General features: G+C 41.7%; 1 protein-coding gene across 2 annotated transcripts in view; it reads right to left on the bottom strand.

Moving 5' to 3' along the window:
* The window catches only part of JAK1 (Janus kinase 1), a 132,604-nt gene that overhangs the window by 32,093 nt on the left and 74,664 nt on the right, over positions 1–25,847 (bottom strand). For both annotated transcript variants that reach the window (XM_034966665.3, XM_034966708.3), the window contains exons 2-7: positions 20,339–20,421; positions 17,361–17,559; positions 13,114–13,237; positions 7,471–7,624; positions 3,416–3,579; positions 977–1,319 (exon numbers count right to left, since the gene is read on the bottom strand). In XM_034966665.3, the coding sequence (XP_034822556.3) occupies positions 977–1,319; positions 3,416–3,579; positions 7,471–7,624; positions 13,114–13,237; positions 17,361–17,559; positions 20,339–20,344 (990 nt within the window). In that variant the 5' untranslated portion in view covers positions 20,345–20,421. The remainder of the gene's footprint in view (positions 1–976; positions 1,320–3,415; positions 3,580–7,470; positions 7,625–13,113; positions 13,238–17,360; positions 17,560–20,338; positions 20,422–25,847) is intronic.

Genomic DNA, 25,847 nt, shown 5'->3' with positions numbered 1-25,847 from the left:
GCTAGGACCACAGGCACGTGCCACCACATCCTGCTAATTTTGGTATATTTTTTAAAGATAGGGTTTCACCATGTTGCCCAGGCTAGGCTCGAACTCCTGGGCTCAAGTGATCTGCCTGCCTCAGCCTCCCAAAGTGCTGGGGTTACAGGTGTGAGCCACTGTACCCACCCACATTTACTTTAATATTATTAATTACAGTAATAATAATTGTAACGGCTATAATAATTTATTCAACATTTATTGTATTGCCAGGCTTTGTGCTAAATGCCGTTTAGTTTCTTCACAACCTTATGAGTTAGACAGTAGGTACCTCCATTTAACAGATGAGTAATTTTTAGCTGCTGATAAAGGTGAAATAACTCTCCTAAGGCCATATAAGTCATGAAGCTAGGATCTGAACCCCGTCGACGTGGGTCTAAAACCCATGCTCTTAAGCCACTCTGCTCTATTTCTTCATCCAATAAATATCTCATAAAGAAGCTCCCATAAAGCAAAATCAATTAGTCAACTTCACGGAGCCAGAGGCCTAAGTTCAATTCTTGGCACAAATGCTTATTAGTTATGACCTTGGGCAAATTTCTTAACTTCTCTGTGCCTCTTTGTATTCATCTGTAAAATGGAGATAACAGCAATACTTCCCTCAAAGGTTTTTTTATTTTTAGAAATAAATGAGTTAATACTTGTAAAATACTTAGGAAAGTACTTGGCACATGGTAAACACTCAGGAACTATCTGCTATTATTATTTTACTACTACGTATTATACATGTTGTTATATTTCTCTACATAACTCAATAAATACTTACTTAGACCTTGTGCTACAGGGATGAAATAAAATATGAACGATACATGGTCTCCTAAATAAACTCGGCCTATGGGAGTGATGGACATGCAGACAGATGACTCCAGAAGGATAAACAGCATACGCTATGTGACACGGGAATGTTCTCTTTGATCGACTGCCAACAGCCACTTACATTTGGTTTATGCCTCCACTGGATTCCAAGATTCCCAGTCACCATCACTTCGTAGTAGAGAACATTTCCACTGTCATTCGAATGAAACCAATTCATCTCATTTTCTGATGAAATCAGTAACATGGAAGTCTCAAATATTTCAGCACCGTAATGTTTTGTCAAAGTTTCCAAGGTAGCCAAGTATTTCACCTTCAGGTCATGCGTGGACACACTGCTGTCACAAATGGTCTTGTTGTTAAATTCCTTTAGGAAATCCTTGAAAACATTATTTATCCGCATCCTGGTGAGAAGGTTCCTCTGTCTGATGGACTTATTCAATGTTTCTGGAATATATCGCTTGTAGCTAAAAGACAGTAGAAAAGTACGTCTCCTTTTCATGTACAGGTTAGGAGAAAATAGTTTAGAAACAAATCTAAGTCCATGAATCCACATGTTGCCAAATGGGAAAGGGAGATCTATTCCCAGAGGACGTTAGATGGAGTTAGCACTGAAGATGACCATCATAAGGAGATGCAGGTGAATAGAAACTGGGAAAGAAAAGCAAAGCACATGCTCCACAGATTTCACTGAAATGGGAATTGCTACAAGTATTGCCCAATTTTCTGGGTCACCAAGGCAGGGCATCTACATTTTTGCTTGCTAGCTTCACCATTCTTGTGCACATTAGTACTCACATCTACACACTGTTACTAGGATTGAGCATCAGTCAGAAAATGGTCTGCAAGGTGTTAGGAGCAATTATCATTTTGTGTGATGAGAAATGCTTTGTATGTTCTATTTGCATGTCTGATTTATAACTTTTCTAAACAGATCACATTTTTTATTTTAAAAATGAGAAAGAAAGGCTGGGGGCAGTGGCTCACGCCTGTAATCCCAGCACTTTGGGAGGCCGAGGCGGGCGGATCATCTGAGGTCGGGAGTGAGAGACCAGCTTGACCAACATGGAGAAACCCCATCTGTACTAAAAATACAAAAGTAGCCGGGTATGGTGGCACATGCCTGTAATCCCAGCTACTCAGGAGGCTGAGGCAGGAGAATCGCTTGAACCTGGGAGGCCAAAGTTGCAGTGAGCCAAGATCATGCCATTGTACTTCAGCCTGGGCAACAACAGCAAAACTCCGTCCCCCCAAGCACCCCCCCAAAAAAAAGAGAGAGAGAGAGAGAAAGAGAGAGAAAGACATACTAAAGCTAATTAATACAAAAGACTTAGTGTTTGCCATGTGAATATGAATCAGATATATTATTTAAAAGATCAACAGGTAAGCTGAAAGATTAGTTACCTATCCAGGTGCTAGTGGGCGAGTATCTACAACAAACAGAATCTAAACAAGCTGATATACTGCTAGAACGGGAGTCAATGTTAAGAAGAACGTTGAGTACCCATGAAACAAAGAACAAGTCCACTGGGGGCCAAATGCGGAGACTGATCTGCTTGTTACTCCCAGGACTGAGACAGCACCTGACCCCGGGTCATCCCTGCCACATGGAGTGGCTTCAGAACAGTAGAAAATTGTGAAGTTTGGGATTCATCCTCAACAAATGTTATTTTTCTTTTAGATTAATGTAATATAACAGAATTAGAGAAGAACTGTCATTTTTCAATTTAGCTTATGAAAAAATAAAGAGGAAGTACCCAAAGTGAAGGCCACAGAAAAAAGAGAAAGCAGCAGTTGAGCAGTATCGACTCAATCCCTGCATCACTGAGGAGCGAGCTGTGATCTGCTCTAGACTCTGGTCAAGCGCAAGGAGAAACAAGCAGCAACCTAATGAGAAGATGCACGCCGCCTATCACAAACAATGCAGCTATGAAATCCCTTCTTCAAAATGAGACTGTCTTCATTTATGACCATCCTAATAGCCCACTGGTGAAAAAAAACTATTGGATGTCATAGATGGACAGAACTTAAATATTCCTTCACAGAGACTTGATCTCAAACGATATTTTTAAGTAAATGCAGTTTTCTTGAGATATTTAATAGTAGTTGATCAATTCTCACATTAGAATTAACAGCTCTGTAGTGAACTACTGTAACGTGTTCAGAGTTCAGGCTTGGGATGGTAGTAGCTGCTTACAGAACTGTACTGAGAAGGATTTTTACGATGGGTCCAAAACAAAAGGAAAAAATGCAGTGATAGATGACAGTGTCCACCATGGGCAAGGAGGGGACGGAGAAGGCCTGGGGGTCACTAATTTTATTGGCATCCACAGCTCAGAAATTTCACCCAAGCACAAATTTCTGAGATTAGCAGCCAACATCCAAAATCAAGACACAATTATAATCAGGCTACGTGTATGTAGTAAACATTCTAAGGAAGATCTGGGTTTCATAGAGAGCAAAGCTCAGCCAAAGCCTGGCAGTAATTAAGCTGAAATGTGTAAGAACATGTAGAAACACCACCATCCTCACAATCAATTCTTCAGTCAGTGGGAAGCTTTACCTGATGTCCTTGGGCAGTTCTGGCAACTGCATCTTCTTCATCATGGCATAGTGTGAGATGGCCAGGACAGCCATCCCTAGACACTCGTTCTCAATATCATGTCCATCCTGCTCGGTCTTGGGGTCTCGAATAGGAGCCAGGCATTTCACCAAATCATACTGTCCCTAGGAGCGAAGGGGAGAAACCATGAGAGCCCACCCGTTTTTGATCTTGACAAGAAGGCTACTACACAGGGAGGTGCCACCTAGAAACGCAGCACAGCAACGAGATGAATCAGATTGGCAGTTTCTCTAGCATCAGAGCTCTTTTCAACAGAGTTGGGTGTGAAGGGGCTCAGGAGATGTTCTCCCACGCTCATTCATTTAACAAACATTGACTGAGCACTATGCCAGGCACTGGGGAACAGTACAGACATATGAAGTCCCTTCGCCATAGAAGTGACGCTGACAAACACTGTGTACTAGGCCTGGACTGCGCCAGAGCAAGGGAAGGTGACACTGGGCTGGGGTCTGATCATGCATGAATTCCACAAACATGCTTAGATGGCCTTGTCTAGGAGCTGGGTGTACAGAGTTGATGGGGCTCTCCCTCCATTCTGGTGTAGCTCTAGAGAAAGGGGAACGTTCCGCAGTGCATCATCACCACATGTACATTTTCCCACATCTGCCGTTCGAGTTTCCCATAGTGAAATGTGTCACCAAAATATACCCCCCCAACTGATGGAGGTGCACAGCATTCTAAGAACTAACGGGAACTTTAAACACAAAAACTAAAACAAGGCTAACCAGCAGTGCCCAGCCCAGCTTTGTACAGAGTGAAAACGATAATTCCAGTGCCGGCTCCCACTGATTAAACCCTGCCTCTGCCTCAGTGCTGCCACACAGTGCTTGGCTCCTTTATTTAGTCCTCATAACACCTTACAACGTGGATGTTAACATCGTCATCTCCAACAGATGAGGAATCTAAGGCACAAAACAGTAAACAGCCCCTATTCAGTCACTCCTTCATTTGGTAATTATTGAGAACTAATTATGGGCTAGATGTTATTCTAGGTGCCAGGGAAACAGCAATAAACTAAACCACGTTCCTGATCTCCTGGAGATTCCACTCTAAGGAGAAAGAAAAGAATAAATGACTAGGAGTATCTAACGTCGGGTAGTTATAAAACCCCAAGTCAAGTAGAAGAATTGAGTACCCTGGGGGCCCAGGGCTTAGCAAGTGGTAGGCTGGGATTAAATCTAGACCTGGCCAGGACCACTGTTCAATGCCGTGCTACAGCCACATTCGGTTTTCATCAAATGACTTAAAGTACATAGAACACTAAAGTGTGAACTCTTTAGCCTTTCTCCAGCTTGGAGCAGGGCAGGCACAAAGCCTGGGAGAAGTGTTCCTGCATATGTGAGATGCTCTCTTTCCCTGAAGAACTTCAGATTAATGGTTTTTGGATGGAGGGCTCCCACTGCTCCCGTTTCTCTTCTTTTCACCATGGGATATCTTGTTTCTCTCAGGTGAGGAAAGGTCACTGACATTCCAAAAACTTCTGAGGAACAATGATCTATGCCAGTAATGTGTGAAGAGCAAAGGAAAACCTGAAACTGTCCTGTTGGGCTGTGGTTTTTTTGTAAACATTCACTGTACAGCTACCTCAAGTCACTTATTCCTGAGCCTCCAAAAGGTCAATCTAACGCCATGCTTATTCTTCAAGTATGGCACACTCTTCCTTTACACCTCTGCTCCCGGGAAAGGTAAAGAATAACTCTCAGCTATGGATACACAAAACCGGGAAGCTGAATCCAAAAAGACCATCTAAAAATGGCCAGTTCATTTTCTTTTTTTCCACACAGTATCTGCCTGGGGCTGTGCACTGTCCCCTTTCTCTGTTGTCTCTATGGCAGTTCTAAGGCATAGATGGAATGGAGATAATGGACAATTAGTAACTAAAGCCCTACAATGGGACATAACTCTGACACAGATATACTGATACGTGTGTGATCTCACACATAATGGTATACTCTAAGGTAATAATAAACAGAACGTGTACAGGACCACCTACGTATGCAGTTGTTCACAACAGACTATAAAGTAATAGCATAATAGGGAAAACGAGAAAAACAGAAAATGTCCAGGAACGGGTGACTAAGTTAAATAAATGATGGCTTTTCCTCTGGACTCCAGCCTCATTACTCAATTTCCTACTTGAAATCTCCACTTGTATGTTTCACAGGCATCTCCGAAAAAGGACTCCTGATTTCTGCCCCTTCCCCACCCTCTTCCCCCAAGACCTTCTCTGTGTGGGGAATGACTCCATTATCCATCCGACATCACCCAAAACAGAAACCCAGTCATCATCTTTGATTCCTCAAATTCTCTCAGCTTCCACATCCAACTCAACAGCAAATCCTATCAATTCTATCTTCAAGATGAACAGCAGATCTACTCATTTTGCTCCACTGCCACTGTTGCTACACTAGGCCAAACCAGCATTTTCTCTCCCAGGATCATTGCTGCAGACTCTCAGCTTGTATGTTTTGAGTGTACTCTTGGACCCAGCACAATCTGCTTTCCACATGTAACAAGAATCATCGACTTGAAACATACATAAAATGAAGCCTTCCAAATGGCTTCCCACCACACTCAGGGTTAAAGCATAACCCCTTGCCAGCTCCTACAAGGCTCTGTGTATGCAATCTGCCCCCACCTGCCTCTCCAGCCTCGTTCCCCATCACCCTCCTCTGGTCTGCAGCCACATGGTCTCTCCTTGCAGCTCTACTGGCCCTCAGGGCCTTCCCCCATTCTGTTCCTTCTACATCAGATCTTTTCAACTGAGGCTGAGAGGAGAGTCGGCAATATTGAAGACATTTTTGGTCATCACTGCTAAGGAGAGAGTGCTACTGGCATCTACTGGGTGGAGGCAGGGATGCTGGTAAATACCCTACAATGCACAGGGCAGGCCATCACAGCAAAGAATCATCTGGGCCAAAAGGTCAGTAGTGCTGCTGCTGAGACACTCTACATGGAAGAAATAGTCCCCCACCCCTCTCTTAGAATTGCAGATTCCTTTTTATTCTTCAGGATTCATTATAAATGTTACCTCCTTAGAGAGACCTTCTCTGATCATATGATTTAAATTAGGTCTTCCCATTCAAACCCCCCTGTCCATATTCTCTACTGCAAGCTTCTGCTTTCACAGTACTTTCCATAACTTCTTACGTATTATCTATGTATCATTTTATTTGCTTGTTTTCTAACTTGATGTACATCTGATGCATGCAGAGGCCATGTCTGTCTTGTTCACTCCAGCATCTCCAGCATCTTAGCAGGTACAAGTGCCTGAGGCAAATAGTACGCAGACATCCAGTCAATATTTGTTGAATAAATGAATTGTTACAAAGTCATTAAAACAACGAAGATCAATATTTTAATTGACATTTGAAGGACAAATAAAAAAAATCAGATGAATAAAAAAGCAGTTTACAAAACAAAATGAACCATAAAATATTTTCAAAATCTATACAGTATCTAAATTTGCATGTTAAAATCAGGAAGCATACTACTAAAAATCTTAGCAATCTCAGAGTAAATGTAATTTCAGGTGATTCTACCTTCTCTTTTTTTTTTTTTTCTAGCGTCTAATCTTTCTATCCTACCACCAGTGACAGAGTGGCCATCTCCTTCCTCCCCAGACATTACTACGGCTGCTGAGAAGTGCCTTCTTCAGCCCTGTTGAATTACATCTTCTAACAAGCAGAGCTTCCCTCTGACCTCTGCACAGAAGGCTATTAATACGGATGAAAAATAAAATGGTAGGAGGTGGGGAAAAGGAAAGGAATAGGAAAGAAAGGAAGCCCCAAAGCCCACAAGCTGGATAACCAGCCTCTTGGAAAGCTGAAATGCTGCCTTTTTTCTCCTCACTTGGGGCAAGTCCAGGTGTGGCAAGAACTTACCCAGAAAAAGCACTCTAGCACCACCAAGTTCAGCTGCAGCAGGGGGTCTGAGCGCTACAATGCCTCTCCCATCCCACAAACTCCAGCTTCTCCTGGGCCCAAACTTCCTACCTGAGCAAACAGATACTCCAGTGAGCTGGCATCAAGGAGAGGGGTTGCATCTGGAATCTTTTTTTTCTCGTAGCCATTTTTCTGCTTCTTTGGAGAATGACGCCACACTGACTGCTCATTGTCGTTGGTTCCATGCCAATTGGTGAAATAGAACCTGGAAGGCAGGAAAATGAATGCCAATTGTGGCAAAGGGGACCCAGATGTGGGCAGGGCGTCCTGGCTCACCAACAGTGGTCAGTGCTGGAGGCTGAAGTGCCCTGAGAAGCAGGCAGACAACCCTGCCCCTTGTAGCCCCTCACCATCTCTTTCCTTCTTACTAGCACTGCGTGAGAAGTGTCCCATCAGCACCTCCTCTGTGACTCAGGGAGCTAAAGTGACTTCCCGAAGATCACAAAGACAGCTCCTCTGACTTCTCACTATGCTTCCAGAATAGGGAAACACCTGCTGACTGGAACTCCATGCTGACCACAGCTCCCTGCACGCTTACCATCAGCCACACTGCTAAGCCCATTCTACCTCGAATCCAAGACCAATTTGATTGACATTTTAACATTCCTGCAATTTAGTTTCATCACACAATCAAGATATACAGCTTACGTGGCAGTGTTTCCTACTTCCCAGATTGCTGCTATTCAACTGATGGTGTATCTTACATGATGAATAGGATTTTAAAAGAGAGCTACCCAAACACCACTACAGGCATCATGAAACGAGTTAACAAGCACTTTATATATATTATGTTATTTAATCTTCACAGCAACTCTACAAGGAAGGTTTCATTCATTTTACAGATGAGGAAAACTGAGATTCCAAGAGGCTAGGTGACCTAAAACTACAAAAGCCTGTTCTCTTAACTACTACAGTTGACCCTTGAACAGCATGGGTTTGAACCACTGAAGTCCATTCATACACAGATTTTTTTTTCAATAAGTATATTGAAAATTTTTTTGGAGATTTGCAACAGTTTGAAAAAACTGACGAACTGTGTAGCACAGAATTTTTTTTTTTTAATTTCAGAAAAAGGTACATCATGAATACATAAGATATATACAGGTTACTAGTCTATTTATGTGTTAATTGTTTATGCTATTGGTAAGGCTTCCAGTCAACAGTGGGCTATTATTATTAGCTATGTTTTGGAGGGTCAAAGTTATGCATGGATTGTCAATTGCACAGGGGGTTGGTGCCCCTAACCCTACCTTCCATATATAACTTCCTCTGTCACCTGTAAGAAAAACACAATTTCTGGAATGTGTGGAAGTGACTAAGGGAAGTGACTGAGCCAAGCCAGCCCAGGCCATCTGTAGGCTACAGACTCAGCTGCTACCTAGGTCTCTTTCCCTTGACTTGCCCATGAACTAATGAGAAAAGAACCATGTCATGGAGAAGCAATAAATACAACTCCCTCTTTCCCTGCAAAAAGCTGCTGCTACACTTCAACAACTGTCACTGTGCTATGTTTGCAGAGCCTAAGACAAGCCAGGCCCTGAGTTAGGGCCTGAGATGTGGAGGGTTCTCAGGCATGTTTCTCGTACTCTGTGAGTTCCTGTCTCTGGGAGCAACCGGTCAGGTCCAGCAGCAACTATCCAGCAACACACAATGGGGCACGTATCACAAGCAGGACTATACTGCGACTTCCGTAGGCCCTAAACACTTTTCCCTTCCTCCATAAAAAATATTACAAGTTATATTTCTCAACTATGTTTTCTGATTTTAAGTGAAATTAGACATTTTATGGGCCCCTAACAAGTGTGCGCTCTAGGCACTGTGCTTAAAGGATAAGTTGTCCTTGGACATATGACAGTCTCTGGCGAGGTGCCGAGGAGACAGGTCGCCCTCCATTGCCAGGGGAGGTGGCAGGAGGGGAAAAAGCACCAAGGAAGGGAAGCTGGAACAGAATAATTAAATGCCAGGCTACAGAGCCTGGATCATGCAAAGCAGGCAGAGCAAAGAACGAAAGCCAAGCACATATGAGGCACGCTCTCCTGGGAGGGAAGCCCCATGGAAGATAGAAACGGAAGCGGCAGAGAGAAGCAGATGCCTGTGGCATTATTCGAGCAATGCCGTGAGCTGTGCACGGAAGCAAAGGCTGCAGCTGTCCTGCTCACCACTGAATCCCAGTGCCTGGTACCTAACAGCTACTGAACACATGCTTGATAGATAAACAAAAGATGAATAAACTCAGGGAGTAGCAATTAACATGGAAAGGATAAACAAAGAAGTTACTTTAAAGGTAAAAACCAACATTTTTATAATCTTCAATGATTCTATACAGCCCATCTTCCTTGTAATTTACGAAAGTGACTGAGAATTTGACTGTGGGCTTTGGTGTCTCTCTCACACACAGAAAGAATCACACATCTGCAGAGCCATGGGCAGCACGAGCCACGTCAGGCCTCTGAAGCTGCTGGACTGTTCCCTTACCCTCCGCTGGTGACAGTGGAAAGCTAGGGCTATCAGCTGGCAGGGAGGCTGCCACTCATGCTGTACCCAGGCCTGGCACTGCTCTTCAAGGGTAGAACAGAACACGTGCCCAGGAGAACTTAGCCATGATCCTCTCCCTGGGACAAGCAGGAAGGAAGGAGTGAACCAGCTACAGAGGTTCAAAGAGGGGTTCTGACAGAATGGCCAACAGGAGGGGTAAATGCTGTTTGATGGCGGAGGAAGGCAGTAATAAGAGAATGAGAAGTAGGTACAATATGGAAGGTTTCCCGAGATAAGGAAAGAAAAGGGTTCCGAGGATGGAGGGTGTTGTCCAAGAGAGAAGAATCTCTGATGAGGTGCCAAGGAGAGAGACAGGTCACCCTCCACTGCCAGGGGAGGTGGCAGGAGGGGAAAAGGCAGATGTTCCCTGAGCCAACGGAGCCATGGCCTTCTTCTTCCACATCCTACTGAGTCTCTGTGAGAAACAGTCCTTGGACCTGGTAGAGATGAGGGCCCAACAAACTCCCTCTGGGCAGAACACAATCTTCAATCTGGTCTGAACAACGATATTCTTCCAGGCTGCTGAGAGCCCTGTGGGACCATCTTTGTCTTGGAAGCCTTTAGGTCAGATACTCAGACAGCATCAGGCTGAGGAGACCAAACATAATGTGTAGCTTCTCCACTGGAACAAAAGCTAAAGGTAAACAGAAGATGAGGGAGCCTAAAATAAGGCCGGCAGCTTTCTCCTTAATAAGATGTCAAAAATATTAACAAAATTTTAAATCCGTGACTACCAGAATCAGTACCCTCCCTATCACCCATAAGACCAAGCTTGAAGACACACTGAAGACAGACATTCCACACACCTTTTAAAAATTAATTATAAAGGTGCTCATCAAACCTGGTACACAAAAATTCCAGATACTATAGCATGCCAATGGAAAAAAAATTAAAAATGACATTAATAAATGTAGAATGATACCTGCCTATATTCCTTTTCAAAATGACGTGGAGGAACAAAGCAGGAAGAAAGGAGAAAGAAAAAAAGACAAATAGACATCAATCAGAGCTACGCACTGCAAGTTTTTGAGAAAATTATGTACAGATAACTGCATATTTTAAGTTTATATGCAGATATTATACACAACAAACTCTCTTTAGGCTTCTATAAAATGTTTTAATGGACTGTGAAATTCAATTGTTTAAAAAAGCAAGAAAATATTTTTTGAAAAGGAATACAGAATATGGTTGTCCTATGCTAAGATATATATATAAGAGCTTGGTGTTCTCATCATACAGGGCAAAGAGGTTGTGACAAAGAGGAGAGATACCTGAGGATAACTATGATTACCCAACAACTATCAAAAGCATTATCTAAAAACAGAAAACGATAATTGAAATACAAGAATATTTCCCAGAGTAAAACTGGTACTCCACTGAAATCATCACCAACATTTATTTTCATTTACGCCTCCTTTAGTGGTGAGATTATGAGGTTTCAAAATCTTTGTAGTTTGTCATCAGGCAAATGTTTTAGCTTAGGGTGGTATTTTTTTTTTCCAAGTTCAAAGGGCCTGTGGTAACAAAGCAATATCCTGTTGAAGCACCATGTCAGGTACAGAGTCAAGGTGCTAAAAGTGAAGCAACCCTGCACTTCCAGGCAGCTAACAGAAAGAGGGAACAGGCAAAGACAGCCTTTAATAGCCAGGCATTCAGACAACCAAGACTAATGCCTCAAAGAGCTTTACAATGCCTCAATTGTAAAGCTAATCAGACAATTCACTAGATGTAATTTTTGGGTTAACTCTCTTCCCTTTTCTGGGTATTAGTTTTTCCACTGAAAAAAAATGAAAGAGTTGAATTAGGTAACTTTGGTCTTTTCCAGTCCTAAAAGCTACCATTCTAGACTCTGAGCTGAGTACAGAAACCTAGAGGGAAAGAATTAGAACCCAGGGACATACCCCTTCCAGACTTCAAACTGCAACAACCCATTTCAATGCTGATCACACAGCCAATCCCCAGGCCACAAAAAGCAAGATTAAATGTGGAAAAACAAAGCCAATAGCCAGAAGGCTCAGCTGGGACCTGAAATCTCCACGGCACACAGCTTTCCTCTCCAGGTGAGACTTTGGTTAAGCATAGAAAGAAGAGGAAAAAGTCAGCCCTAGGATGATTATCAAAGAAAGTTAGATCTGGTTCAGTGTCCACTGAGAAAAACATCCCAGTCATTGTGTAATGGTGACAACTCCACCAAATTCTCCCAAAAATAGTAGCTATGATACTGTGAAGTCTCTGAGATTTCAGAGGGCTTTTCTAGCAAATCCCTGCATTCTATTAGCATCTGAGCTTATCTACTGATTTAATACCTCTGTAAGTTAACCTGCTTTTCAAAAAGGATCCACCCTATTTATAATCTCCACTGCTAAACACACATTAACTTCTGCTTAGCAAGTATGTAACTAACATATTTTCCATTCTAGTTACTGAACAAATATGTTTACAAACTCAGGAGACTGCAGCTATTGAAGTACTGACTGTCTGTGTCACCTGTGACATTTCTCAAAGTCTGCAATATGGGAGAAAAGGCAGGTGCCCATCAGAAGAAAAATTACAGCTCCACAGCCAAAAATCCTCAAGGAGTAGTCAAAACATCCACTCCCAGAGAGCAAGGCCAACCTAGAATTTCTAGTTAACACTTCAGGCAATGTTTCTCGAGCTTTTTAGTTGCAACTTTTAGTAAGAAAAATATTTTATATCATGACCTTTATATATAGTACATATATATATATATATATATATCTCAAAAGTTTAAAAAATATATTCTTAGGTTATGTATATATGCTGATAGTATCGTCTCCTGTTTCTTTTTCTTAAATTCACTAAATTAAATTGAATTCATAACTGTGAATCCACTAAATTAAATTCATAACTATGATTACCCATTTGAAAAACTCTGCTGTAGGACACTAATTCTATTCAAAATATCCTCTGCCTTATCAAGATTTCTTTTCTAAAATGTGGCAGAGGAAGGTGATCAAACTCATCTTGAATTGTATTCCAAATACTGAAGAAGTCCTTTCTCACATCAAGCAAATACAAAAGTTACAAATTACAAAAATGACTACAATACTTCTTGGTAAGTGACTCAGGGCTCCAGGCTGACCACTGTCCCTCAGTGCAGAGGGAGCCAGGCAGGTACCAGGTCAGTACTTCCCATACCTCATCCGGTAGTGGAGCCGGAGGGACATCTTGTCACCAACGGTGATGGTGCGATTTGGAGCATACCAGAGCTTGGTGTTCTCGTCATACAGGGCAAAGAGGTTGTGACAAAGAGGAGAGATACCTGAGGAAAAGTAAAAAAACACATCAGAAAATCAAGGCGGATACATTTGGCCATCTGTTTCTAAACCCAATATATGCAAAGATAAGGAATTCTCTCATCCACAAAGAATCTGGGTCACTCATATCCTCTTAGGGCAAACAGACTTCCGACCAGGTTCGGTCAGGGTGTTTTGATCATAATCATCAAGAACTATGACTCCCCAGAAATATGCACTGTAGCTCCTGGCAAACCAAATTTAGATCATTTAAAAATAAAACTCTGATGATATTTCTCATTACAGGTATCCGTCACAGAGTCTTATCAAATCCAGCTTTAAAAAAACCCCTATCTGAGAGGTTCACAGATCCTGCCTGATGTGCACTTTGCTAATCGGAAACACTCTGGGAGTTGGGGAAATCTTCCATCTGTTTCCTACAGAAAGCACTTAAACAATTCTAACACGCTCGTGATTATACATCAGACATGCAAACAAATTCCTGGCAGTAGTATGCAAAATGCATATTAGAATAAACAATAACCAAAGTGATTTTTGTCAGTGATTAAAATCTATTACCATTAATAATAAATATACTTCTTAAGTACTCTGTATGATTATCACAAATATTTTTTATTTAGTAACCAACTAGCAAGAAGATATATGGCTTCACAAAGCTGGCCCGACAGTGCTCCCCTGCCTCTCCACTCCACCAGTTGCCTCCGTCAATAAGAGAATGATGGGAAAGACCAGGGAGATTATGAAGTCACTCACTTCTACGCCCATGATTAAAATTTTATGAACCTGTAACATAGGCAGGTTGGGGGGGAGAATGACTGCCAATAATCAGCTATTACTGATATTTTCATAAGCAGCCAGGCCTCAAACTAAGATGAGGTAAACTTAAATGACAAAAAACCTGGGAGAATATGAGGTAATAGGCACTTGTTTCCCAAATCGGACATCTGCAGTGAGACTGACACTGACAGGGCCCCCTCCCTGGCCCAGCACACCCAGGCGGGGACTCTCTCCAACGCAGACACTGAGTTAAGAAGCTACAGATACCTTGGCAGCTATCTAGTGCTCTCCTGAACACCTCAATCCATGCTTCTCAAGCAATGTGAACAGTTACCCTTCAGAAGTTATAGTCTTTCTTATAAACCGAGAATATGGAGTTAAACTGTAAAGGGAAGTTTTCCTTGGGAACATAGGCAAATGGCTTTTGGATTCAGTATTATTAGGACAAATAATTCAAATATGCTATAGATTTTCATTCATAAAGTGGCTTTTGTGGACTGGGCTGGAAACCCAGCCTTTCTTTATGCATATCCACATTTGAGTGTGCACCAACACTTACATATCTGAAGTGTAACTTATTTTAATCATGGAACTGTCTGTAATTCTAACACAGGTCTGATTCTAACAGTATTACTACCCATAAACAGAAAGATCAAAGACATATCTCTTTATATAAAAGTACTGAGTAGTAAAACAATAATACTAACATTTACTGAGGGCTAAGTGTCAGGCATCAGGCTAACAGACTCTAAATTTATTATCTTGGCCGGGCACAGTGGCTCAGGCCTATAATATTCTCAGCACTGTGGGAGGCCCAGGCAGGCAGATCGCTTGAAGTCAGGAGTTCAAGACCAGCCTGGCCAACATGGTGAAACCCCATAGCCAGGTGTGGTGGTGTGCACCTGTAATCCCAGCTACTCGGGAGGCTAAGGCAGGAGAATCGCTTGAACCTGGGAGGCGGAGGTAGTAGTGAGCCAAGATCATGCCACTGCACTCCTGGGTGACAGAGAAAGACTCTGTCTCAAACAAACAAACAAATAAATAAATAAATAATTTTTTGGCTGAGTTTGGTGGCTCACACCTGTAATCCCAAAACTTCAGGAGGCTAAAGCAGGAGGATCACTTGAGGTCAAGAGTTCGACACCAGCCTGGGCAACATATCAAGACCTCCATAAATAATAAAAATGAGCCAGGCATGGTGGCACATGCCTGTAGTCATAGTTACTTGGGAGGCTAAGACTGGAGGAACTTTTGAGCCCAGGAGGTCACAGTTATAGTGAGCTATGATGGAACCACTGCACTCCAGTCTAGGGGACAGAGCAAGACCCCATCTCTAAAAAATATTAAAATTTTAAATTTAAAAAAAAGTATTACCCTTTAATCCTCCTAATATCTAATGAGGTAAATACTGTTTTGACCATCTTGCAGACGAAGAATCTGTGGTCTCCTGAGATTTAGTATGATTCAAGGTTACTCATCTAGTAAAATGCAGAGCTGAGAATCAAACCAAGACACAGCTACTGAGGGGGTGAATCAATGAGAACTAAACAAAACTTTACCCCACAGAGGTGAAAAACAGGAAAGAAAACAATACTGCCCTCAAACATCACTTTCTGTAGTAACAGTCAGAGCTACAAGAACCTGTGGCATTCAGTATGTATTTCTGAAATTGATGAGTTTCTGCAATATTCTGTCGAGCCAGTTACAGAAGAGACACCACTCATTTTCTATAAGGTAGGCTAGAAACCGACACCCCAGACTGGCTGACCCTAAGCCCAGAGTTATAGGAGGTCCAGCGACTGTGTCCATCCTCAGACTCACAGGCTCTCTCCTCTCATCTCTTTCCCAGCAGCTCCTTGGTCCCTCATTAACAGCAGCCCAATGACTCTGCAACAACGACCCTTGCTTACAAACTGAGTGAGGTTTATACCTGCTGTGCTGATGGCAAGAAGCTTGGCGAAGAGAATAAACAATATAAACCAAATCTCAAGGGGAAAGGGAGAAAACAAAAAAACAAAGCCTTAAAAAAACTTTAGAACCACTGATTTACATCTAGGTGTTCTGATAATTACAAACACACTTAAAGCTGCTGTCTAAAGATGGTTATTTGTACACATGGCGGCCTAGTCAAAATAACTTGACAATATTACTGGATTTTTCCCACTAATAATCTATACACCTCAGCCCATTTTATTCTGTGTCAGGTTTAGTCAGTAAGAGCCTACTACGCTCTTCCCTATACCATAAGCCTCTCCCCTTTTCCTGAAACTCTGGTGTGTGAAGATTTCAGGCAGAAAGACAAATATCAGAAAGAAGGTAGGTTTTCTAAACAAGCTGTACTACTAACAAGATAAGCAATTCTTAAAATAACCAACCTATCCCCTCAGAGTTGTTCTGAGGGTTAAAGGTGGGATAAGTAAAGTAGGGATCAGGCTGTACGGCATCATAAATGGCTACTTCATCATCATAAAACGAGTTGATCGAACCTTTTTAAAACAGCTTTGAGATATAATTTACATATTATAAAATTCACCAATTTTTAAGTGTACAATTCAACAGATTCTAGTGTATTTACTCAGTTGTACAACCATCATCACAATCCAAGCGGATTAGATCTGTGATTTAACTTAATTTCTATGATTTAACTTGTCATTTAAAATCAGGCAAGCAAAAACTTCCAATGTCCTCAAGTTCAAAGGATGAAAGGGACTTTGGTTTCCCACCTTCTGAGGGCAACAGGCTAACTTTAAGACAACTCTCACTTGAAAGGAGAAAAAAAAGCTTGTGTTGTTGAGAGCCTCGTCCTTTTCACAACTTGGGAACTTGACTAAGCCACAAAGCAACACTCAGCTTCTCACTTCAACTCAGTACCACGCATGGGAGGGCAGTCACGGCAGCAGAAGGAGGGGTCAAACTTTTTAGGAGAAGTTTCGAATAATTATTAAGATATTGAGATACGCTACTTGCTGAGCAGGGACTTAGTCCCAGGTGTTTTACGTAGCACCTCATCTAGTGCTGATATTATTCCAATTGTACAGATGTGGGGAAATGAGAACTGAGCCTGGATCCACAGAAGTCAAGCGTCATCCCCTGGTATCTTATAGTTCATTAGTGACGGAACAGAAAGAAGCCACTCTGCAGATGAAGAAAGTGAAAAGCGAAACCCTCAGAATTAGAATCACTGGCCTAAGGTCACGTGCAAGTGGCAGTGGCAGAGGCAGGGAGGAACCTGACTCCAGAGTCCACAACTCTTTCTGCCCAGCAGCGCTACAAGGGGCAGAGACCCCCAGATCTTCTTCTGAACTAGTGTGTTGGTGAAACCCCCAGCCCTGGGCAGCTGCCAGTACTCACGGCATGCCTGTGCAGCCCTGATGCACAGTTCCTCTGCTGTGTACTCTCCACTGCCCAGCCGGAGGGGCTCCCTGTCCGACAGATAGAAGATCACTTCCACCCCTGGCTCAGGGGCCTCCAGGTTCACCTCAGTCTTCTTGGAGCTCCTCATTTTAGCACAGAAAGCCATGGCATTGCAGTCCTCTTTTATATTTAGATACTGTTGTAGAAGGAAAACAAGACTATGTGGTCACTCTATGTGCTAAAAGTTCTTATGGCAAAAGGGAGTGTTCTGAAGGTAAAAAAGCAGAAACATTTGGTGTTGGTATTGGATACGTACCTCTCCCCTGCCCCTTCCCTTCCTGGAAACCAAACATGTCAGATCTCATAAGAGATGAAACCATGGAAAATAATTATGCATACTAATTAATGAATTGTAATTTATTAATTATGTATTTTTGAAAATATGGTCAGACCATATTTTCAAAAATCAGAATAATTTTAGACATGGCCTGAATTTATTTTCTCAATTTGCACCCAAGTTGTAATTGCAAAATGTAGCCCATTCTGGAACCAACAATGTTAAAGGACTGATTATTAGTTACTAATTCTGCTGCTGTTTCTACTGGAATCACATAAGCTTTGAACAGACTTATGGCAAGAATCAGCGTTTTAATTTCATGTCCATCTCCCACTAAAAAGCAAGCATGGTGAGGGCATGAACCGTATCTTATCTCTCTTCACATCCCCACCTGAGACACTGCACACAAAATGATGACCAATTCATGTTCATAAGTCACATGGAAGGGCCATAACAATTAATGAATGGAGCCTGGTTCCTACCACCCCAGGAGGAGCGGCAGGAATTTGACGCAGCAGCAGGAGGGCAGGAGGAGGCCTTGCTTTGGAACAGTTAGAAAACCCTGGTGAAAAGTGTGTAAGTAAGTAATTCACATAAGCACCCTCCAAAGGGAGAGCACCTAGGGCCAAAGAACCAACCTCAGCAACTTAGCCTTGGGCAAGGCCAGAAAGGAGGAAAGAAACGAGGGAAAGCCCTACACATTCTTTCTTCTTCTTGCCCAATACCAATGGGCTACAAACTAATTCGCTGACCCCACACTCCTACTACTTTCTTCCTGTCTGCCAAGCCAACCTTCACTTAAACCCCTAATTTCTCCATAACACATATCAGATCCTCCAAGGGCTTCCCATTAATCTACAGAGAAATTCTGAGACTCTGAAACAGAGCCCTGCCCCATCATCTGGCCGGCCAGCCTTCCTCACCTTATCTTCTATCACTCTGAGCTTCTTGCTTCATGCTTGAAACCCACAAGGCTGTCAGTGTTACTATATCCTCCCCTACCCAATGCTACTTCTCACCCTCCTGCTTTCACTCACACTGATTCCTCTACAGGAATATCTTTCTACCTTATCCCTTGCATGGCAAACTTCAACTTTCTTTAGAATTCAGCTCAGATATCGCCTCCTGCAGGAAGCCATCTCTGAACCTCCATCCCATTCCCTAAGGCCCTCGCTTCTTGCTCCTAAACTTATCCCACTGCACTAGCCACAGGAAATTTAAGCATCTTACGCACATGCTGTGAGTTCCTTGAGATAAGAACTGAGTCATTTTTCTCTATATCCGTAAGAAGCACAGAGGCTTACACATAATGGGTGCTTGCATAATGACCCAAGGAGGCTCCCCCAAACAAGAAAAGTCATACAGGGCAGACAGCAGTCACAGTTCTCTTCACCAAATTCATTTGCTTGGTCTATTAGCTCCCCTGGTGAGGAGAGATTCTGAAAAGAGGGACATTAACCAGATATGCCTCAATGCTACAAACTGAGAGGTATTCAATTTTAACTTTTTAATTTCCAAATAAATCTGAAGACCAGAATCTTCTGGAAACCAGCCTGAAACAGTTAGTTCATAATTAACCTTGAAATTCAGATCAACAAGCAAGACCACTTGAAAACCCAGCACTGAACCCCTAACCCCATCCCACATTGAAAAACTGTGATGGAAAACAGAGTAGCTAAAAGCCTGCTTCATAATATAAGATAAACCTTTGTCCTTGAGAGTCTTTATAGACGTGACAGGGGAAGAATCCAAAGACAGTGTTGTACCCTCTAACTCTAAGGAAATAAACAGGCAAATGCATGTAATTATATATTTACAGGATGTCACATTGTTTGAAATATGAAAAAATCGGCTGGGTGTGGTGGCTCATGCCTGTAATCCCAGCACTTTGGGAGGCCAAGGCGGGCAGATCACGAGGTCACGAGATTGAGACCAGCCTGACCAACATGGTGAAACCCCTGTCTCCACTAAAAATAGAAAAATTAGCTGGGCGTGGTGGCATGCGCCTGTAATCCCACCTACTCGGGAGGCTGAGACAGGAGAATTGCTTGAACCTGGGAAAGCGGAGGTTGCAGTGAGCCGAGATCACACCACTGCACTCCAGCCTGGTGACAGAGCAAGAGTCCGACTCAAAAAAAAAAAAAAGAAATAAGAAAAAATCCAACTGACAATGTCCAGTAGGAGAGGACTCACTAAACAAAACAGGCAGGACTACTATGTGGCTGTCAAAAAGGATAACATAAAGCTGTATATGAATCAACACAGAAAGATGCACAGGACATTCTGCAAAATGAAAAAAGCATAATATGGATAGTATGATCATGCATATGCACAACATGTATAATATGATTATGCACATGCGTATTAAAATCTAGAAGAACGTACAATAAATTCTTAATAGTGGTGAACATCTAGGAGAGATTACAAGGGAAGTTTAACTTTTACTCTGTACCTCCTATACTTTTGTATTTGAGGTTTTTTTTAACCAGTATACTCAACATTGGGAATGAATAAATACATCAATTTCAAAAAATTAAAGGCAATAGCACCAATAGCCCTACAGCCTCAAGAACACGGTTTCATCAATTTTTTTAAAGCCAGATATTTTCCTTTTTTAAAAATATGCAAATCTACATACCTGCATTTATTCAGCTGTCCAGTGTTCTCCAAGAAGCAAACTGGATTTTCTTCTCTACTTTCCAAAGCTACTTCAGAGAAGCGCTAAAGACAAAAATAAATAAATAAATCAGTGGCAGAGGTAATTGCATCTGAAAATAAGAGGGCATTTTCATTAAGGAAGCAGCCCAAACCATAAGCAGGCAAGAAAAAGCATTTGGGAGGAAGAAGGAAAAAAACAAAACAAAACAAAAAAATGGCCTAGGACATCGAGAGGACAGAGAGACATCTTAGGGTGCAAACATCAAAGAGGATACTAACTTCACTGCATCAAGAAAGGAAGCCAGGGATTTTTGCTTCCTGACATGGAGTGTCCTGTCCAATGTAAATGAAGATTGTGTGCTTTTTCCATCAACAGCCCCTCTCCTGATTGTGTGAACAATAGTTTAAGACACCCAAAAACGCGCACTTTAATTTCTCATTCCTTCTAGAATTACCCCGCCCCAACCTTTACACACACACACACACACACACACACACAGCTTTGTATTATTTTAACAGCTTTCCTTGTTGCTTCTCACAAATTCTTTAACAGTAGAATCCAATTATTTTTGCAAATAATAAGCTACCAACCTTGGTGATTCAAAATTGGTTCTCAAATTAACAGTGATTATCACCTCAGTTTTCTGTCTGGCCACTCAACACATTTTATCAGAATCCAGTTTTAGGAAGAGCATAGTCCCAGGCATTACAGGGCAGCAGCGAAGGGGGAGAGGGAGATGAGTTACCTCTGAGGCCACGAGGCCAGCATCCCCACAGGGCCTTACAATAGAAGGTTGGAGACAGCACAAATGGAAACACAAAAGCAACCTAAAATCAATAGTGTGAGTGTGTCAGGATGTTGTTAGCTCTGGTGACTGACACTGGCAAGGGCTGGCTTGGGAAGGCTTTCTGCAGTGGGTAAGACTTAAGTAAAAGTAATGATGGAAAGCCTGGCAGGGGAGACAAGTATGAATTTGATTGTGATGACTTTGATTTGGCTATTTTGGTATGGCCAATTTTAACAAGATTAAAATCACTGCACAAAAGTTTTTTAAAAATTAATATAATCAATTGTTTTAATTATGTGAATAAACACCCTGCCCTGCCTCAGAACAGCACTTAGAAACTAGCTACATGCTAATGCCTTGCTTCTGCTCATAAGCAGGACTTCAGATGCTATACTTGTTGAAGAGATTCACTCTTTCAGCAAGTATTTTCAAACAGCTCTGCAGAAACTAAGCTAATTCAAAGGACAAGGGCAATACGGTCCCTGCCTACGTGGAGCTTACAGTCAATGGGAAGAATGGAATCAAACTAAGATGTACAGAAAGAGGTCATTACAAAGAGCTAAAATGCTATGAAGGAAAAGTAGAGAACATAAAATAGAGGGAATGTGATCTGGTCTGGGGCTCAGGAGGGAAGGGACATTGAATTAAGATGCAATGGATGTCCATGGAGGTGGGGCATGAAGCCAAAAGGGAGATAGCAGTCTCAGCAAAAGGATCAGCACGTGTGGGGAAAAAGGTCCTATAGCAGAAAGGAGCTAGGCTTGTCTCTCCCATTGCTTGAACAGGAAAACCTCACAATACTCCTTTTTACACTTGGGCACCCAACAGCACTAGCCAGTCCATAGGCAGTGCTTGCTAACTGCATGTCTGGAGCCTGTCTACCCCAGGTTTCCTTACAGCATGCCGTTACCAGCTGCCAAGGATCAGTGAAAACTGATCAGAGGGGAGTACTGAAAAGCATGCCTCAAACCCGGAAAGGGTCACAACTCAGCCTTTTAGGACAGGAAGAGACCTGTAAGTTCCACCAGGCCCAAGCTCCATTCAGAAGGGCTACCATATAAACCTTTTTAGAACTTACAAAGGTGTTTTTCTGTTGTTGTTTTGTTTTGTTTTGTTTGAGCCTAAGTCTCACTCTGTCACCAGGCTGGAGTGCAGTGGCATAATCTCAGCTCACTGCAACCTCTGCCTCCCAGATTCAAGTGATTCTCATGCCTCAGCCTCCCGAGTAGCTGGGACTACAGGCATGCGCCACTACGTCCAGCTAATTTTTGTATTTTTAGTAGAGATAGGGTTTCACCATGTTGGCCAGGATGGTCTCGATCTCTTGACCTCGTGATCCGCCCGCCTCAGCCTCCCAAAGTGCTGGGATTACAGGCGTGAGCCACCACACCTGGCCAGAACTTAAAAAGTTTTTTAATATGCACTATCAGACCATGTGTTACTTCAACTTAGCAGTCATGGAACTTCTCTTAGCCTCATGTAAGATTCAAGGATCTGACTAAAATCACTAAGATTCTTTTAGAACTAGAATTCTACAAAAACCAGTAATCAAGGAGAGTTTGGTTTTCCAATCATTCTGTCTCTTCTGCAAGCAATACTACATTGCAATCACATTATACCTAATCTTCAAACCGACCTCCAGTATTATTGAACACAACAGTAAAATGGTATAGATTTGTGATGCTTAGCCTAGAGATTAAACTCTTCGAGAAAACAAGAACAGCAACAGAATTTCAAGACAATATGCATTAACTGTGATGCTTTTGAATGCCGATTCAATAACAACAAAATCTCTACTCTCAGGGAATTGCCATTCTGATGATAAAAATAGAAAACACCCACATAGCACTTAGAAGACATGGGAGGCAGTTCTAAGCACTTTAAACCTAAGGCTACTGATCCACTTTATATGAAATGACAACTGTCCTCATTCAGGATGACAAGCAGTTTTTTTGTGTGTGTGCTACAGCATTTGTGTAATGGCTTCATCCAAATAATATTTCTTCTAAAATAAACCAGACAATGTGATCCAGCTGATTATTTTTAGAACAAGTAGAAAAGGAGCAAGATCAGTTTATATTAATAAACACTTTGGATAATTCCAAGAAATAAATTCAAGTTTCTTGCTGCAATATACAAAAGGAAAAATCATCAATGCTAGAAAGATTCACCAGGAGCAATCACAAAATACCCTTTAAAAAGAACATGATTCACTGGGTTCAATTCCCAACTCAAATGAATATAAAGACACTTAGAAAACAGGAAGGACCAGGAAGAGTAATCAGAAGGTTTTTGATGATAGCAGTGAATTCTTCCACCCTAATTTATTTATAAAATTGTCAAGGATTTGAAAGAAAATATCTTTCTTTTGATGACAGAGGATTACTTTTGTAGCTCAATTTTGTAGGTGCTGTTTTACATGAAAAAAAAATCAGGGAAATTTTGTGGGTTACTCAAATTGCTTTAGTTTACCACAGTCTTATAAAAAAGACAAGTATATCTGACACTTTCTCAACGAGGGAAAAAATAAAAGAAACAAGACACAATTCTGTGGGTTGGAACAAAGCCTCACTGCAATAGATAAAATGTCACAAATTTTTCCAAGATGCAAAATTCCAGAAATCTATATGAAAAAACTGGAACTCTCTTAAATTTTCAAGGGCATCTTTTGAAAGACTGGTATCTGCGCAAGGGAAGAACACACATTTTGGATAGTGGACAAAGAAATAAAAATAGACTATTTTAATGTTCATAAATATGATCATCAGAATGAGACCGCTTTGGCCAAGGGCCACTGCCAGATTTTTACCGTTAAAAACAGACTGGTTGACAGTGAAACTCAATGACCAGAATTAAAATACTATGGATATAAAAGAAACCATCACACCTACAATGAATTACTTTGTGTTTGCCTTAAAGGAATCAAACCTTTTGATTTCTGAAGTAGAAAATACAACTAAAATGTTTATGAATTAAGGTATGAACTCAGAAAAATTGAAAGAAAAATATGTAACTTAGAAAATGCCCTGAAATCAGCTTCTTAATATCTTAAGAAATTTTAAGACTAAAAATCTTAAGCCTTAATCAACTATTTCAGCAGGCACCAGTCTTAAAGTTGGTAAGGAAACCTAACACAACAATGAAAACTACATGAAGATCAGGATTTTTTTTTTTGTCTTTTATTTAGTGCTTTATCCTCAGCACAAATTAGGTGATCAAGAAGTATGTTCAGTAACAGCTGTAAATGAAAGATGAAGGTACAAAGTAAGCAACATTATGCAATGAAAAAAAGCACAGTAATCCAAGGTGTGTAGGTTCCCATTGACTCTATACTAGCAAGTGTGACCATGAGCAAGTCATTTTCATCTAAGCCAGTTTCCCTACCCATTAACCTAAGAGGAAACATCCTGCCTAGAGGGTTGGTGCAAGGATTAAAAATATCTTTCAGTGAGAAGTTGAGGCAGGAGAACTGCTTAAGCCCCAGGAGTTTGAGTCCAGCCTGGGCAATATGGCAAGACGTTGTCTCTTTTTAAAAACAAACAACTTTCAAAAACTCTTCATCAAGTACCTACAATGCCCTTTTTGCAAGAGGCTATAGATGTGTAAGTGTACAAAAAGGTATTGACGCAATATAAAATAGTCTTTATGGCACAGGACTAAAGTGGGCTATGAATCTGCTTCGAAGAGCAAAGTCTAAATAGGGATTCTGAGCAAAAGCCTAGTTACAAATCAAAACCCCATTTCACAAAGCTCAGATGACACAGCAAAGCAGTTATGAGAACGGGCTGGAGTCACTGCGACCTGGGTTTGAATTCTGGCGTCTCCACCGACTAGCTGTTGTAATCTTAGGCAAGTTAGTTAATATCCCTAACCTTCAATGTTCTTGGTGTAAGTGGGGAGATAAAAATAGCATTTATCTCACTGGGCTATTAAGAGTTAAGTCAGTCAATGCATGTAAAATGCCCAACAGAGTTTAGCATGCAGTAAGCACTCATATTTTGACCATAATTTGTTAAACTGATTACAGCTTGATGAAATATACAGTTCCAGTCAAGGAAAAAAAAAAACCAATATCTACTAAGCATTTCAATATCTTGAGCCTGGAGTTAGGCACTCGCACTTAATTCTCATAAAAAGCATGAGAGGTTTTAGGCTAATCAGCGAGAGTGCCAGGAGTCAAACATGTGACTCCTGATTCTAAGGACCCTGCTCGTTCCACAGTGGGGAAGAACTGCTCTAAACTGTCCCCATCAGCAACACCACTGTCTTCTCTGATTTTTTAGTACTTTTCATAGTCTAACAACCACCCAGGAGACTGATCTTACTCCAACACTCTTCATTCTGTAGACTGAAAGGACTGTCATTTAAAAAATCACTGCAGGGCCCCAGCCTTCCCTGTGTTCCTGCCCACTACTAATGCTCTGCCCTGGCACCACTGCCACAGTGTGAGAGGAAAGTCCCAGCAACATGTGAACAGGGAGCCTCCTAACAGCCTAACCTACACAACAAGCCAGGGAAACTGCCAGTGGCTTCACACCCATAGAGCCACGGAAAATGACTTGTATCTATTGCTACTGGGACCCCACTGCTATGCTGAGACGTGGAATAACAGTTCTGATGAAAGCATCACAAGATACTGTAAAGCTGATGGATTCCAGCCAAAAGGACGACATCATATAAATACAAAATCTGCTATTTTTC

Source organism: Pan paniscus, chromosome 1, assembly GCF_029289425.2.
Source record: "Pan paniscus chromosome 1, NHGRI_mPanPan1-v2.0_pri, whole genome shotgun sequence".
Classification (NCBI taxonomy): Eukaryota; Metazoa; Chordata; class Mammalia; order Primates; family Hominidae; genus Pan; species Pan paniscus.
Note: the sequence above shows the minus strand (reverse complement) of the source record. Positions and strands in the feature narration are given on the sequence as shown.